The sequence below is a fragment of the Eschrichtius robustus genome, chromosome 10 (assembly GCF_028021215.1).
Source record: "Eschrichtius robustus isolate mEscRob2 chromosome 10, mEscRob2.pri, whole genome shotgun sequence".
In the NCBI taxonomy this organism is placed as follows: Eukaryota; Metazoa; Chordata; class Mammalia; order Artiodactyla; family Eschrichtiidae; genus Eschrichtius; species Eschrichtius robustus.
In genome coordinates, this window is record NC_090833.1 from 113,959,561 (window position 1) to 113,977,673 (window position 18,113).

The 18,113-nt window shown below is 37.8% G+C and overlaps 1 protein-coding gene across 1 annotated transcript in view; it reads right to left on the reverse strand.

The window, feature by feature from the left end:
- GALNTL6 (polypeptide N-acetylgalactosaminyltransferase like 6) overlaps positions 1–18,113 on the reverse strand; it is a 1,183,510-nt gene that overhangs the window by 101,882 nt on the left and 1,063,515 nt on the right. The window contains exon 7 of the mRNA XM_068552792.1: positions 6,788–6,905. Within this exon, the coding sequence (XP_068408893.1) occupies positions 6,788–6,905 (118 nt within the window). The remainder of the gene's footprint in view (positions 1–6,787; positions 6,906–18,113) is intronic.

Genomic DNA, 18,113 nt, shown 5'->3' on the forward strand with positions numbered 1-18,113 from the left:
ATGGCCAGGGCTTTGGGACACAGGGAGCTCCATGTAAAGATTTTAAAAGTCATAAAGGGGTACAAAATAAACGGGTGCTGTCTAGTAAAATCTCAGATATGTTTTAGTCTCTTTGAGCTGAAATGTTTATTTGTATGTGGCAGGATTAAAACTTAAGTATTCCCTTTGTTATGTTCACTGTGTTTTCCATCTTCTATTTTCCCTTGGGGAGCATTTTCTTCCCTACCCCCAGCCAGGTAGACGCCAAGATTCAAGGAAACCCCAGAGGCTTCTTTTAGGACTGATTTTTTTTTTTTCAGTTTAGAGAGAATACACAAGATTGGGCTTGAGGGAAGGGAACAGAAGTGACAGCTAGCAAACAGGAGTGGGAACTGGTCCGTAGGACCAGCGCACAGAGTGGAAGAGACAAGAGAAAGGGCACCAAGGCTGTCCCCCTGCCCTGACTCATCACTATAAGACACTGGCCACTCAGCAACCTGGGTACCTGTAAGTCTCCTGGACAGAGGGCAGGGCACTGGGGCACCTGGGCAGGGATGAGGACCAGAGGGGACAGCCTCGCCCCAGACCTGAGCCCGACAAGCCAGGTGATTTGCCTCTGTGCAAAGGCAGCAAGGCAGCTGCCTCTGCTACATGAGCTTTTCCTGTCACTTATGAGACTGAGAGTTTTCGGCAGCAAGGTCTGAATCTCTGTTCAATTTACTGTGTGAAACATCCCTCTCTATTCTCTCTGTAAACATATTGAATGGCATTCATATTATGGTGGACCTATGCCGAATACAGGCTACATCGAATACACCTGGAACTTCTGGCTCACAATTGTTAAGTTACATGTGTATCTCAAAGGCAGTGCATTTCTTACCAAAGGGGATTGTGCTAGTTTTTAAAAATTGTAATTATGTAATTTAATGAAATATCACTTGAATTGGTGAAATACTCTTATGAAAAGAATTGTTGTTCGTGTCAAAACTAATTTGAGGAGTTTGAAAGATGGAGTTGTTTAAAAATTGCTGTCAAATTAGATGTGAGCAAAGTAATACTAAAGGATTGGGTAAAACCATAAAAAAATCGGAAGGATTCTATGACTGCATGAAGATAGCTTCCAAGTGTCTTTAGATTCTCATTCCAATTTAAATGAGCCCAAGCTGGGATTCATGATGGATGCAATGTGGATGTGGTCCATGCATCTCTAGTTTATCCCAATCCGAGGACCCAAATGCAGAAGGAACAGCTTTGGCCTCTCTTGCATTAGAAGATCGGTGCATAAATGTACATTTGTATGTTTTACTTTAGAGGAGATTCTTAACGTAGGTTTTTTTGTGCTTTTCTGCTTTAATTGATGTATATGTTTAATGGGTGAAATATTCATCTCAATTGTACTTGATCCGAAGAAGGCTTCTATTGGGCTTCCTTTGCATTTTTCTGCGGAGTCTAGCTTGCACAGTACACGGACTCATGGTGAAGGTTCCTGATTAATATCTTAGAGGGAATGACTAAAATCTTCAGGAAAAATTTCATCAAAGTCTGGTTAGTTAAAATCTCTGCAATAAATAGGGACAGTGATGGATGTTTGTGTTTCCATCTTTTCTGGGAAGGAAAGGAAAACACTACTTAAGTTGGTTTTGCAGTGTAGCTGGAGACGGTTAGCTGAGGCAGATGGTTGAGAGAAGCTTCCCTGGTTTATGATTCATATGCTAATGTGATTTGTGATTTGTGGGGTCCTTAGGAGCCACTGTGAACTTTTAGGAGGGGAAAATAAAACAACTCAGGGAATAAATGAATAAAAAACTGGAGATCAGTTGAAAGAGGAGAGAGAGGGAGGCTGTTGAAGAGCCTCCTGAATATATTCCTGTGAATATGGAAATAAAATATGTTCCAAACAATACTGGGAAATTGGGATGAATTACTTCTCCAGGCGGCTACTGGAGAGAATCTTTCTCACATTTATCTTGGAACCTCAAGAGCTTAGCCCAGAGTTGGCACATTGTAATCGATAAATAAATGCCGGTTGAATGAGTTAGTGACTGGTAAGGGCTGGAAGATTGTGAGAGGTAAGTTAAAATTTCCTTACATGTCTGAACCTTAAGCTTAACACATGGGAAGGACGAGAGCACACAACAAAGGTGGTTGCATGGGGTGTTTCAATCCATTACGAGTGATTTCAGATAGGCCGTGGGGCTTCCAGATTTATTAGACTCGCTCTAGGGCATATGGTGCTCAGATTCATGTCACCTGGAGCGCTGAAGGTTTCCGCACAGCTGAGGCTGGAGGTCACAGCTCTTCCCAGACAAAAGATGGCCCAAGGAATATTGGACCAAGGTGGGACCGTGTTGTTACGCTCCTGGGCATGGAAAAGGATGAACCAAATTTAATGCTCTTCTATGTGGATTTAAGTTTTATGTCTCATGCCAGAGGATTTTGTGGAATAGAGTCCCTGGGATTCATTCTAAATCATGTGCGTGACTAATTAGTGTTTATTGCTCACTTTTATTTTCTGGGAAGAGTTTTCTTCTGAAAATGCTAACATTTGGACTTTGATCTTTGGGGAATGGGTATAAAAACGCACTCTGGACAATCAGAGACCCATAACGGTGTTAACACTGTTTCAGTAACTTAAGTGGCACGCACCATTTAAAGGAGGGTTGTCTCTTTCCTGCAACACTCTGTAGTCTGTCTTGGTTTCCTCTTTGTTTCCAGATGCAGCTCCAAATTGAGTACCTGGAACACTGCCTGGTGTAAATTAGATGCTCAGTAAAACTTGTTGAGTGACTGACTAAATGGTGCTTTCTCCTTCCTGGCAGCTGGCTAACCTAGCAACGTTTGAGAGGCAGCTGGATAATTCTGGGCCACGTGAGAATTCAGATTCATATTAAAAGAGATTGAAGACTGGGCGCGGTGCAGAGAGATCATTTCTCTAGAGAGCCCTTTTCCTTGACGGACTCCTGAAAATTACGCTGTGTTGGTTTCTGTGTGATGGCATGAAATCCACTCAACTAGGCAGATGTTAGAAAAAGGAAGGAAAGATATTTACAGAGACAGGGAATTGAGGAGCCCTCTTAGCCAAACCCTGTCTGACCAAAAACTCAGCCCTTAATATAAAGCAGAGTTTTCTGGAAATATTTTCACTCAGCCATGGAATCTTGTCATAAACATCAGTGAAATGATTCTTTGGTTGAAATGCAAACAGCAAGCAAAGATGCCTGATAACAACCACAGACAGAAATCTTTTGAATTAGAGCTTCTAAGTTTCAGGCTTGAAACAATTTCTATATTATGGTGTGGAATAGACTAGTAAATTCTCAGTTATCCGTACATACTCCCAAACCTGAAGGGCTGACCAATGTATATCTGACAGTGCTTTACAGTGTAAAATTAATCGCAATTTATGGACTGTGTCCCAAAATGCAGATGTTCCATTTTTCTTGACTTTTTAATACCATTGAACACAGCTATTTGTGGACAATTCTTTCAATTTCTCTCGCATGGAGAAAATTCTTCGTCTTCCATGCAAATTCTACCAAACCCTGCTTGAGGGTGTCCCCCTCGTGTTACAAATCCTAATAGGGAGGGACAGGAACCCCAAGGTCAGCACACAATAGCGGGAAGAACGGAGAGATGTGTCTGAAATGGGACCCTGTAAGATATAGCTGTTGCCAAAGGATCTGTCATTTCAATCAAACAACCTGGGGCAATTTAGTCCTGAACCTCTAGCTCTGTTGCCATGGTTTCTAGACAAAGACGACAGGGCTGCATTCCAATTATATCCTTCAGAATGACAGATAACTGAGAAAGAGAAAATGGGGTAATAAAATCTCAGGTCACCCCGAAGAGAAGCGATAGATACAAGCGACAGAGAAATGAGAGGTTCAAGTTTATATTTGTCTTAAAAAATACCTTCGTGATTTAGAATGCAAATGTCCATTCTGCAAACGCTCCAGACTTCCCACAGTACTTTTATCCACACCCAGTTCATTATTCTAAGCCAGGTATCTCCTGCTTACTACAGATTTTCTTTTTCTGTTTTTTCTTATTAAACAATTTTTAAGAAAAATTGAAGTATAGTTGATTTACAGTGTTTTAGATGATTCAATTATATATATATATATTTTTTTCAGATTCTTTTCTAATATAGGTTATTACAAGAAGTTGAAAATAGTTCCCTGTGCTATACAGTAGGTCCTTGTTGTTTATCTATTTTATATATAGTAGTGTGTGTATGTTAATCCCAAATTCCGAATTTATCCCCCCCCTTACCCGTTTGGTAGTTTGTTTTCTATGTCTGTGAGTCTATTTCTGTTTCATAAATAAGTTCATTTGTGTCATATTTTAGAGTCCACATATAAGTGATATCCTATGATATTTGCCTTTCCCTTTCTGACTGACTTCACTTAGTATGACAATCTCTACGTCCATCCATGTTGCTGCAAATGGCATCATTTCATTCTTTTTTATGGCTGAGTAATATTCCATTGTATATATGTACCACATCTTCTTTATCCATTCATCTGCTGATAGACATTTAGGTTATCTCCATGTCTTGGCTATGGTAAATAGTGCTGCTATGAATATAGGTGTGCATGTATCTTTTCAAATTATAGTTTTGTCCAGATATATGCCCAGGAGGGGGATTGCTGGATCATATGGAAACTCTATTTTTAGTTTTTTAAGGAACCTCCTTACTGTTCTCCATAGTGGCTGCATCAATTTGCATTCCCACCAACAGTGTAAGAGGGTTCCCTTTTCTCCACACCCTCTCCAGCATTTATTATTTGTAGAATGCAGATATTCTTAATAGCATTTTAAAGTTAAAGAATTCGTGAATTAAGAGAATCTAACAAAAAAATATCTTGAACCATGAGAAGTAAAAAGCATTCTTTAACTTCTGATGAGATTGCAAATAGAGCAATGCCTATTTTCCTTTATTGCTGGAGTCAAATGCAATATTCTGTTTTTCCAGTGGAAGGTATTACTGTAAACTTGCCCCCAACTTTGGGCCATATCTGATAATCAGTAGTATTTTGCCAGGGTCAGTACAAAGTTTGCTGCTATGCTCTTAGGGTTAATGAAGATACTCATCTCTGTTCAGTAAGAGGAACCATTAGGTAGAGATCAAAAGGTTAACTGTGAACTCTGGAATGGTGTTGGTAGGTGTGCCTTGAGTAAACAGACAATTTTAAATTTCTATATTCTCTGCAATTAAGTAGAAGTGGAGCATTTTAATCCCTAAGTGACACTGGGTAGTTTATTTAATCTTTAAAACTTAAAAAATTTAATCTAAAATTTTTAAAACTTTAATTCTCAGTTTCTTCATCTATAAAATGGAATAATACCCACTTCTCTGAGTTGTGATTTTAAATTATATAAAGCATATAAAGCGCTTGGCCTAGCTTCTGTACATCACATACCATTAAATAAATGGAGTAAATGTATGTATACAAAGTTTAAGAAAAAAGTAACTTAGATGTGAAATTAGGTGTATTTCAGTGATGGTAAAAAAAAAAAAGCACTAATTTAATAAATAGTATTTTAAGGCTTATTGCCAGCAGTGAGATGGAAAATTCTAGGTGTCCTGAAGCCTGCAATCGTGTCTCCTGAGTTTCTCTTTGGAATATTTATTTTATGACACTTTGGGGACAACATACCGTTTCTGTTAACACATAGAATGTAGTTGTTACAGTTAAATAAAAACCAGTTTTGTCAATTTCTTTTATGCATAAATTCAAAAAGTTTAGCTGGATTATTAAGTTTGACTTTTACTATATTCAGGATGCACTTTATTTTCTTACCAAGAATTGGTCTGATTTTATAATAGAGGTAATTAGGAAAGCTGATTTACTTAGTGAGATTTCTGTCTGATAAATCTTGCAAGAATCACTATATCTTCGATATGAATAATGACTATGATAAAGGAAAAAAAAAACCTTTTGCACAGTTTATTTTGCTTTGGTTATCTGGTCTTCACATGCTGTAGTAAATTTTTTTCATTTACAAACCTTGAAATTTGATATTCTATCATATACTTGCGTATATCCTATATGTATATATGTAATATATGAATGTATATATATGTAATAAAGTATAATTTTTGCGAGTACTTATGGTCAAAGCAAGTGGAAACCTGGGCAATTTCAGATAAGAATAAACAAAAAACTCACTTGTTTTGGAATTATATAAAGAATAGCTTTAATTTGTCATTCATATTGTATTTATTTAATTTTTGTTATATACTGGAGCATAGTTGATTAACAGTGTTGTGTTAGTTTCAGGTGTACAGTAAAGTGATCCAGTTATACATATACATGTATCTATTCTTTTTCAAATTATTTTCCCATTTAGATTATTACAGAATTTAAAATTACTCTTCTGTTATTGAAATTGTGGAATAGTGGTTACGAGCAAAAGGTGGAGTATTATTTCGAGAACAAACACAACGGGCAAAAGCTCCAGTAATTCCATTTCTTTCACCCTCATGCCTCTGTCTCTCTGTTCTAGGTGCCTGAGAAGGAATGCAGTACCAGCGGGGCAGCAGAAGTGCTGGCACACCACGGTTCCCCCCTGCAAGTGGGATTTTGAATTCTTTCTCGTCTGTGTTTCTTTCATGGCATGACTACGTCTCACGGAAACATCAGAGGGAAGTAGCTTCTCTCATCCAAAAGCTGAGGTGGGAAAACGACATGTCTATTTTGGTTGTTAATTTGCAACATAGGAGGTCACAAAACGAAATGACGCCATTCTATTAGAATGGTCAAAATGACGCCAACCTAGTGTGAGAAGGGTGCTGACGGCTTACCTTGAAAGAGATTTCGTATTGCTCTCCTCCCCAGATTTCCAAACCTGGGTCATAGCCCCCCAACTCCCAAAACCATTTGCGATCCACAGCAAAGAGACCTCCAGCCATAACGGGAGACCTGTGAAAGGAATAAAATAATCTTTAAAGGGCTATGAACATCAGGGACCATGGCATTTTGCTTGGGGGAAAAAAAAAAAAGCAAACTTTAAGTCTCAGTGTTCACCGCAGGGAGCTTTTCAGTTCGGGTTTTCTGTGAGTGGACGTGAGTTCACACTAGGTCTCTGATCGCTCCTGGAACCCCCTTGAGCTTTGAACTTCACTGTTCAGGCTCTAAAGCCACTAGTGTCCCGTGGAGCCACGCAATGGCTCCATACGTTTGTCAGCAGAGAGAAGTACATGACGACTAGTGTCTGATATGTTGGGAAAATCCATCAGTTCTATGGCTTTTCCTCAAAGAGATCTTATACTATCAGACAGATGAAAGTATAGAAAACACGGTTGTAGACCATATCTTTGATTTAATCTCTCAGTATGTATTCAGCAAGCACCTACTATTTCCAGGTCATGTCTGTTTTACAGACTACGAGATGGTCAGTTAGAATAAAATAACCAACCAGCTATTAACGTGCCAAAGGTGGAATTTAAACTAGGTCTTTTCGCTTTAATTATGTACTTTTTAAAGTCTACCTTCTAGGAAATATTCTTTTTGATCAAATACTAACTTTTAGGCTTTCCGCTGTCGCTAGGATATATTGCAGTCATGTTGCTATGTAATGAGATAATTTATAATCATTGGACCCTGCCTTAAAATTTTTTTGCAGTTCAAAGGCAGCTTTTGTGTTTTTATTATTATTATTATTATTATTATTATTATTATTATTATTATTATTATTATTATTATTACTTTGGCTGCACGGCATGCAGGGATCTTACTTCTCCGAACCTGTGCCCCCTGCAGTGGAAGGGCAGAGTCTTAACCATTGGACCACCAGGGAAGTCCACTCTTGTGATTTTGAACGTTCACTATGTGTTGGGCTCTCGGCTGACAGCCTTGTCTAGTTGCCTTGATTAATCCTTACAGCAGCCCTGCGTATACCCTCCCTGTGTGCTACTGGGAGAAACAGGCAGAAAAATGTAGGGCCCAGCGCCCAAGGGTGGCACCAGGATGCAGTGGTGCTGCGGCTGGACCAGGTCCTCTGATTTCAAAGCCTTTGAATTCTTTACTGCAACACCGTTTCTGTTTCAATGTTTAGGAGTTGAAGAGAGACAACTACTGAAATATGGACATAAAACAATTAGAGAACACCTGATGCAGACCAAGCAAATCTGTAAAAACACACTCGGTCAATATAGTTTTTGTGACAGTTTTGAAGACTTTGAAGCAGAGGATATTTATACATAAGAGTACAAGGCACTAAATGTTGAAGACACACATTTAAAAATATGTCTAAATATATAAGACACACCAATTTACAGACCAACTGAAGTTGTACTCTTGGTAACATTTTACGAGGCGCTTGAGGGACATAAACGTGAATTTACTGTATTTCAGTGTGCTATATATTTCAAAGATTTTGCATGTTAAGATGGTACTTGGCCTTATCACTGCAATTTTAGATTTTTTTAAAAACTGTGTATACGCTATGTAGATGGAAAGATTACAAGGCAGGAAAAGGGATTTATTTTTCCTTCTAGGAAAGTGAGCAGGATTTGAAAAATAACAAAGAATCTCACGCGATTTTAAAATTTTGTTTGAAATAAAAGTCTTAGAACCAGATGTACCGTACTTTAGCCCTCTCTCCAGCAGCATAATCTTTTTCCATTTTCCACGCACTGAATTTTAGAGGGTAATTACAGTTGTAGCTGGGACAGATTAGGACGGTACCATGTGGTGGGTGCAGTTCGCCAATGAGCACATTACCTCTGTGTCATCTTTGATTCCACAGGGCTTGGGCATAAGCAATCAGAAATAGTCAATCCTATTCGATCTGAACCACAAATATAAAGATCTTAAGTCCTACCAGTATATTCTCATTTGATTGTGTAAAGCACGAGACCAGAGTGCAACCGAATTTACACTGTGCAGAATGAATCTCCCAACTAGAATTATCGTAGATATAGAACTAGTATAAATATCAGGCAAGAGAAAGTCCTAGATTGATTTTTTTTAATTGTAAATAATTTGTTGGAAACACAATATCTTGTTTTCTTAATGAGTTTATAAAAAACTAACCATGGGGTATATTTTTAGTTAATTTGAGGCATAATAAAACAAATTCAAACAGACCTCTTTACCTTCATTGATGTTTTTGCCAAGCTCCAGATAAATTAGTGCTTCGTATTTTGACTAGTGTGAATGGCTGGTAAGAAACAAACCTTTTATTTGTTCATGTAGTTACTTATATTTGTCCATTAATCTTTTGAACACCGTAATTGAGGTATAGTCGACATACAATGAATTGCAAATAGTTTAAGTGGACAATCTGATAGATTTTCATTTATGGATATCCCTGTGCAGCCATCACCACATTCAAGAGAAAGGAACACATCTATCACCCCCACGAAGTTTCCTCATTGTAATCTCTCCCTCCTGACCCTCTCCTCATTCCCTTCCGCTTGGACATCACTGATCTCTGTCACTACAGGTTAGTTTACATCGTCTAGAATTTTCTATAAATGGAATCATACAGTATGTGTTCTTCTTTGGGAGGGTCTGGCTTCTTTCATTCAGCATCATTATTCCGAGACTCACCCTTGTTGCAGCGTGTGTTAACAGTTTCTTCCTTTTTCATTGCTGAGTAGTATTCCATTTGCATGACTGTACAACAGTTTGATTATCCATTCACCCACTGATGAACATTTGGGTTGTTTCCAATTTAGGGTTATTACAAATAAAGCTGCTATGAGTTTTGTGTACTAATCTCTGTGTGGACATACGCTTTCATTTCTCTTGAGGAAATGCCTAGGAGTGGAATGACTAAATCATATGGTAGGTGTGGGCTTAAACTTTTAAGAAACTGCAAAACTCTTTGCCAGGAAGGTTGTAACTTTATATTCCCGCCAGCAGTGTTTGAATTCCAACTACTACCCGTCCTCAAGTACTCGATATGGGCAGTCTTTTGAAGTTTAGTCACTATAACGGGGGCATAGTGGTATTTATTGTGGTTTTATTTTGCATTTCCATAACGATTAATGATGTTGAGCATATTTATGTTATTTCTCTCTTTTTTCCTGGTCAGTCTGGCTAGATGTTTATCAATCTTATTGATCTGCTTAAGGAATTAGCTTTTGGTTTCATTGATTTTCTCTATTGCTTTTCAGTTTTATATTTCACTGATTTCTCCTTGGTCTTTATTAGTTTAATTATTCTACTTACTTTGTGTTTCATTTTCTCTTCTTCTTCTGGTTACTTAGGGTGGAAGCTGATATTATTGATTTGAGACTTTTCTTTTTTTTTTTCTAATATAGCTATTTAGTACTATAAATCTCCCTTAAGTACTTCTTTAGCAGAATCCTATGAAAAATATGTGGTGTTCTCATCTTCATTATGTTCAAAATACTCCCAATTTTCCCTTTTGTTTTCTTTTTGTGACCTATGGGTTATATAAAAATGTGTAATTTAATTTCCAACTATTTGGGATTTTTTGGAGATCTTTCTGTTATCGATTTTCATGTAATTCCATTGTGGTCAGAGAATACACTTTGTATGACTTGAATTCTTTTAAATTTATTGGGATTTTTTAATGGCTCAGAATGTGGTCTATCAGAATGTATTCTGTTGCCATTGAGTAGAGTGGTCCATATATTTATTAGGTCAAGTTGGTTGATAGTGTTGTTCAAGTCTTCTATATTCTTATTGATTTTCTGTCTCCTCGTTGTATCAATTACTGAGAGGGATATTGAAATCTATGACTATAATTCTGGATTTGTTTATTTCTTTTTGCTGTTCTATCAGTTTTTTGCTTCATGCATTTTGTAGCTCTGTTAATAAATGCATAAATGTTTATGAATTTTATGTGCTCTTGATGAATTGACCTCATTCTCATTACAAAATGACTTTTATCATCTCTGGTAATAGTTTTTGCTCAGACATTGATTTTGCTTGGATATTAATACAGCTGTTTCAGCTTTCTTTAGATTTGTACTATCTAAACACTACTATTTATACCTTTTATATCTTTTTACTTTACTTTTTAAACTATTTGTGTCTATATCTAAAGTGGTTTTCTTGTGGGCTGCTTATAGTTGCATCTTGCTGTTAAAAATCTCTGCCTTTTCATTGGGTTGTTGAGATCACTGTTATTTTTTTTTTTTAATAGATCTATTGGAGTATAATTGCTTCACAATACTGTGTTAGTTTCTGTTGCGCAACAAAGTGAATCAGCCATATGCATACATATGTCCCCATATCCCCTCCCTCTTGAGCCTCCCTCCCACCCTCCCTATCCCACCCCTCTAGGTGGTCACAAAGCACCGAGCTGATCTCCCTGTGCTATGCTGCTGCTTCCCACTAGCCATCCATTTTACATTTGGTAGTGTATGTATGTCGATGCTACTCTCACTTTGCCCCAGCTTCCCCCTCCCACCCCGTGCTGTTGAGATCACTTCCTTTTAATACTATTATTCATGTAATTAGTTTCAAATCTATAATCTACTTTCTATTTGTCCCATCTATTGTTTCCTTTTCCTATCTTTTTGATTAATTGAATATTTTTCATGATTTCATTTAGTATCTTTTTTGACTTAATGAAATCTCCTTGTTTTCCCTTTTTAGTGGTTGCTGTAGTGGTTTCTATCATACGTCTTTATTTTTTATCAGTTTACCTTCCAGTGGTATTTTATAAGAACCTTTTGATAAAATCCTTTTGTTTCTATTTCCCCTATGTTTGTACCTTGTGGGCCATACATTTTACTTTTACATATGTTATGAATCTCAGATCATATCATAATTATTTTTGTGTAAGGACTCAATTATCTTTTAAAAAGATTTAAATAATAAAATTATATATATATATATATATGAAATTATATTATTATGAACACCATTTCTGTTTCCTTCATTCTTTTGTGTAGATTCAGATTTCTATCTTTCTGCCTAAAGTACTTTCTTCAACATTTCTTGTAGTGGGAGTGTGTTGGTGATGAAGTCTTTCATTCGTTGCATGTCTACATTTTAAGAAAGATACTCTTGTTGGCTATAGAATACCAAGTTAACAGCTTTTTTCTTTTAATCCTCTAAAGATATTACTCACTGTCTTCTCACTGGTATTGTTTCTCATGAGAAATGCGTTATCTTTATCTCTGTTTTTCTGTATACAATGAGTCTTTTTTCCCTCTGGCTGCTTTTAAGATCTCTGTACCATTGAATTTGAGCTATTTTATTATAATGTGACACATGATGTATAGTTTTCTTGGCACGGTTTCTTGTGCTTAATAATACTTGAGTTTCTTGGATTTGTAGGCATAGTTTTCATGAAATTTGGACAATTTTGGACCATTATTTCTTCCAATATTCTTTCTGTCCTTACCTTTCTTTTATATCCTCCACAGTGTCCATTTATACACTTTCTTCATTTTTAAAAATTCTCTTTTTTGTTTCATTTTGGATAGTTTCTGTTGTTATACCTTCAAGTTCACTAATCTTTTTTTTTTTTTATTTTGTAAAGTCTGGTCTGTTGATGATCCCATCAACAACAAAGCATTTTTAATCTCACACATTTTTTTTCCACCTTTAGGATTTTAATTTTGGTCTTTTTATATCTCACATGTCTACTTAACTTTTTGAATTTATAGAATACTGTTATAATTACCATCTAATTGTCCTTGTCTGTTAATTCTTAGTTCATAACTTCAATTCATTGAATTACCCATTCATTATGGGCCATGTATTGGTGCTTCTTTGCCTGCCTAATATATTTTTCATTGAGATATAGAACTTTTGGGGAGCTGGATATTCTGAACATTTTTGAGCTTTGTTCTAGGATGCAATTACATTACTTGGAGGTAGTTTGACCCTTTTGGGTTTTGCTCTTAAGATTTATTAGGCAGTCTGGAGCAATGCATAATCTACAAATTATTCATACCCTTAAGGCAAGACCCTTCTGTGTGCTCTACTCAACCTCCTGCCAATCATCAGGTCGTTCAGTCTGGCTGGTGGGAACAGACACTCTTCCCAGCCTTGGGTGTGTTCTGGGCACTGTTACTTCTAATTCTTTCTAGTGGTGCCTTTCCTAGTCTTGGGTAGTTTCTTTGCACACATGCTCTCATCAGTCCTCTGCTGAGTACTCAGGGGGTACCCACTGCAGATCTTGGGGCTCCCTCCCGTGTGGCTCTCTTCTGTGGTGTTCTGCCCTTGAAATTCTAGCTGCCCTATTCTCCCCAGACTCAGCTCCACCTCAACTCAGGCTGGTCCCACCTGGGCTCCCCTTCCTTATACCACAATCTGGAGACTCTCTCAAGTCAGTAAGCTGGGGCGATTCTAGGTCTCACCTTAGTGTTTCCCATCTCTCAGGGATCAATGTCCTTCATTGTCAAGTGTCTTGAAAACCACTGTTTCATGTATTTTATTTGTTTTTTCAGGTGGGAGGGTAAATCTGGCCCATATTACTCCATCTTGTTCAGATGTGGAAGTCTGCAGATCCACCTATTAATCTTTATTTTAGAACATTTTAAAATGTTTAATTATTTGGAATAGATAATATATTCATATATTTATAAAAAATCTTGCTCCTACTTCTATCCCCTGCCACTATTTTTCTCATCACAACCAACCATGATTTTTTCTTAGGCATCCTTCCAGAGACATTTCATGCTCATATAAGCAAATACAAATATATCTTATTTTTCTTCCTTTTCTATGAAAATGATTGTATGCTACATATAGTGTCCTTTACCTAGTTCTTTTTAAAACTCCTTAAAGTATTTTAATGATCATGCCATATTGAAAAGAGCTTCCTTGTTCTGTTTTTTAACATTTGCTCATTATCCCATTATGCATATAGATGTATATTTATTTTGGTGAACAGTTAGATTATTTTCAGTATTTTAATTTCTACAGTAAATAATGTTGTACATACATCATTTCCACGTGTGTGAGTAAATCTTTAGGAGGAATTCCTAGAATTTAATAGCCTGGTTTTTTATAAAGAGCAAAACTATAAAAATTGATTTACCTTTCCACTTCTGGAAGTTAAAAGTTCATCATAAAGTGCGTCCTAACCTGGCACTTTAGTTCAAGTTTCGTACCAGTCCAAACACAATGATCTAGGGTCTGATCAAATAAGAGGAGCGTCAGATAAAGGTAGCAATCCTACCAAGAAATTACAGATCTATCATGAAATGTTAGTATCCTTCAGTCTACAGGTAGAAATCGCCAAGGACATGTCATTATCATGACGATATTTGGAGAGGAGTTGTTGAAAATTCCACAAGGTAATGAATTTTTCAAAAAGGAAAGAAAGAAAAGGATGGATTTGAGGCTAAGGAGGAAGGTACACAAAGGCCCTGTGTTGGGAAGGAGAATAGTAACAAGACAAGGAAGAAGGCCAGTGCTGCCGAGGCCAGAGCATTGGGGGGGGGGGTGATGTTTGACAGGCGCCCCTGGGCTGTGCAGGATGGGTGCTAAGAATCCCTGCTGGTCCATGAAATAGGCAATGTCAGTGCAACACCAGTTATCCATAAATTAATCGGTACTTGTCTTTTCCCTTGGATTGCCACCACCCTTCTCATTTCAAGCACAGAGCAAACCAGGGCTCTCACCCTCACTCTTTTTTGTGGCTTGGCAAGAAGCAGCTACTCAAAAACTCATAGGAGCTGCTCCGTCTAATTCTCACCCTTCCCAGCCTGAGATCATGCACGATGCCCGGAGAGGGGAGAGAGAGGGCGAGAAGGTAGACTCCCCCCAAGAGCTGTCAGGTCCTGGGGTGATGGAGCCCCCCACTCTGCACTGTGCAGGTGCCCCTGGATAATGGCAAGGCTTCCCGTGTGGGACACGCAGGGAAGATAACCCCCCCTACCCACCACGACTCTTGGCCTTGACAAACTTTATCCCGCTTGGAATTGGCAGAACTGCTGGATTCGAAACCAAGTGGCTTGGGCTATAGGGGTCTGGGTGGCAACCCCTGTGAACCGGCAGCTGTGTTCAGGACAAGTCTGATCGATCGGCCTCGATGGATTCTGGTAACCGCCACCCCTCGTAAGGGGGACTGAACTTCCTGCTACTTTTGTGCAGGGAATTAGAGTTGGATTTAAGTCGTTCTGAAGAAAAGTTAATATTGTGCTATGTCATGCACATGTGGATTGAAATCCACACCCCATCACACAAATATGAGTCAACACTTGTGCTGTGTTGCAGTGACATCAAGAGAAGGATGGCTTTGTTCTTCATAGATTAAAAGATTTTTATGTGTCACATTATTTTCTCCTCAGAGGAAACGAAGAAGGGCCGTTGATAATTTTCAGCATGTTCTTCTATTCTCTATTTCCATTTTACGTACAATACTAATTGCCTGAAACCCACCCCACTGGCCCCATTTCCCGCAGTCTCTAATTTATTTATCTTCACATTCCTTGATTTCTTCCAAAATGCTCTTACTGGTTTTGTTATCCTGGGAATGTTAACACACTGTAGGCAATGTTTTACGGGGTTCTGTGTCTGTGTAACTTTTAACATATTAATGAACTTCATGAGTATTGCTCATGTAATGTCACAAATCAGGTTTTGGGTTTTGCTATTAAAAAACCACCTGTCACCTTTGGGATGCCTTTTAAAATTAATATAACCACAAAGCAACGTATTTCTATTGAAGATTCTTTATTCTTCGGGCCATAGAAATGTGTCTGTTCTGCATACTTAATGGAAATCAATTTTCTGTTTTACATTAAGGCTATTGAACCAGGTAACAAATATGCTTTGCTTTTTACTAGTGGTAGACTAGTTTGCTTTTCTACATTAATTTTTATATTCCAAATTTTACTGACTTTAAGTTCAAGAGGCAATAATGTACAAGTGTCCTAGAACCATTCTTATTTGGTACCCGTGAAAAACTCCTCGTGTTCTGATTTTCAGGTGTGTACTTGGTTGTCTTTGCTAAACCAGGGTATGGTTCGTAATGCTGGTATCCTCACCCTGTGATTCCCACAGCGTTCTAAGGAGTTGCTCGTTTTCCTAATATTCTCTATTTCACATGTGGACTCTTTCCGCATATGTGCAAAAATGGTGTTTTAATAAAACATCTTTTTCCAGAATATTTTTGTCTACTTTCTCTCATCTCCAGAAAGTGTTTATTTCAAAATTTACTACACCTCGTGTGTTGTTTAGGGGTCAGAAGAGTTAAAAAAAAAAAATCCTATTGAAAGAGAAATATACATTAAAATTTATTTTTTAAATTGACAATTAAAACCTAGGTCCAAAAACCCATAGGAAAACTTCCATTTGGCCTCTTAGAGATCTGGTTCTCAATTTCCTTTCATTTCAGTGGCGTCAGTGAGAATTCTGGACATGTGGGTTCAAATGTGAATTTGATCAGAAATGAAATGGCACGATTTCCCTCAGGACTCCATCAAGCAAAGTCAATCAACATAGGGATGAACCACATAATTTTCAATTATGTAACTAGAAATTTTTAGTTGGCCTGTGACCCAGAACAATTACAGCTAAAATATAATTATCTTCAACTAGGATTCAATTGTTGAGGAAAAGGATACTGCAGATTAAAACAACATATCTTTTCTAACAAGTTTGTTCTTTTAAGTATTAGATCATTACTTACGTTAGAATTTGGGAAAGAGTGGCTAAATAACTCCTGATAAATTCATTTGTATCATTTATCTTTAAAAAGGTATTTTGGGGTATAATTTTCTTACTGTTTATTGTGTAATGGGGATTATATGGCTGAGGGAGAAATGTGACCCGTCTGTCATGCAAGGAGGTGGTGACTCCAGGGGCGAAGAACGAAGTGGGTCCTGAGCTGGGAGAAAGAAGCCTCTTTGGAGGCCAGGATGTTGCAATGGAGGGAAAGTTTGATTCCAATCACAGGAAGCTACGAGCATCTACCTGGGGACTATGGTTATATAAAGGGACAGATGGCCCTGCTAACATGTAAGCTGAAAGGATTGTATAAGTAATGAGGTGTAACACTTAGTGCCTGTATCCTGAGCCAGCCAAGCTGAGTCACCTGAGGCTCTTTCCCTCTGCCGTCCACTGTCTGAGGAGGCCCTACGGACACCGGACTGGCCTCTGTCTCAACGTGTCTCAACGTCACTGCCCTTCTTCCTTCTTCCACAGGCTGCACAGACTGCAGGGCTTGACACTTAAAAAAAAAATAGCAGCAGCATAAGTTTGTTCTCTACATCTGTGACTCTATTTCTGTTTTGTAAATAAGTTCATTTGTACCCTTTTTTTCAGATTCCACATATAGGTGATATCATATGATGTTTGTCTTTGTCTGATTTACTTCATTCAGTATGACACTCTCTACGTCCCTCCATGTTGCTGCAAATGGCATTAGTGCATTCTTTTTTTACGGCTGAGTAGTATTCTATTGTATATATACCACATCTTCTTTACCCATTCCTCTGTTGATGGACCCTTAGGTTGCTTCCATGTCCTGGCTATTGTAAACAGTGCTGCTATAAACATTGTGGTGCATGTGCCTTTTCGAATTATGGTTTTCTCCAGATATATGCCCAGTAGTGGGATTGCTGGATCATATGGCAATTCTATATTTAGTTTTGTAAGGAACCTCCACACTGTTCTCCATAGTGGCTGCACCAATTTACATTCCCACCAACAGTGCAAGAGGGTTCCCTTTTCTCCACACCCTCTCCAGCATCTGTTTATAGACTTTCTGATGATGGCCATTCTGACTGGTGTGAGGTGATGCCTCATTGTAGTTTTGATTTGCATTTCTCTAATAATTAGTGATGTTGAGCAGCTTTTCATCTTTTTTCACCATACAGATGCTTTTTAGCCATCTGTATGTCTTGTTTGGAGAAATGTCTATTTAGATATTCTGCCCATTTTTTGATTGGGTTGTTTGTTTGTTTGATACGGAGCTGCATGAGCCATTTGTATATTTTGGAGATTAATCCCTTGTTGGTTGCTTCATTTGCAAATATTTTCTCCCATTCTGAAGGTTGTCTTTTATTGTTTGTTTATGGTTTCCTTTGCTGTGCAAAAGCTTTTAAGTTTAATTAGGTCCCATTTGTTTATTTTTGTTTTTATTTTCGTTACTCTAGGAGGTGGATTGAAAAAGATCTTGCTGTGATTTATGTCAAAGAGTGTTCTGCCTATATTTTCCTCTAAGAGTTTTATAGTAGCAAGGGG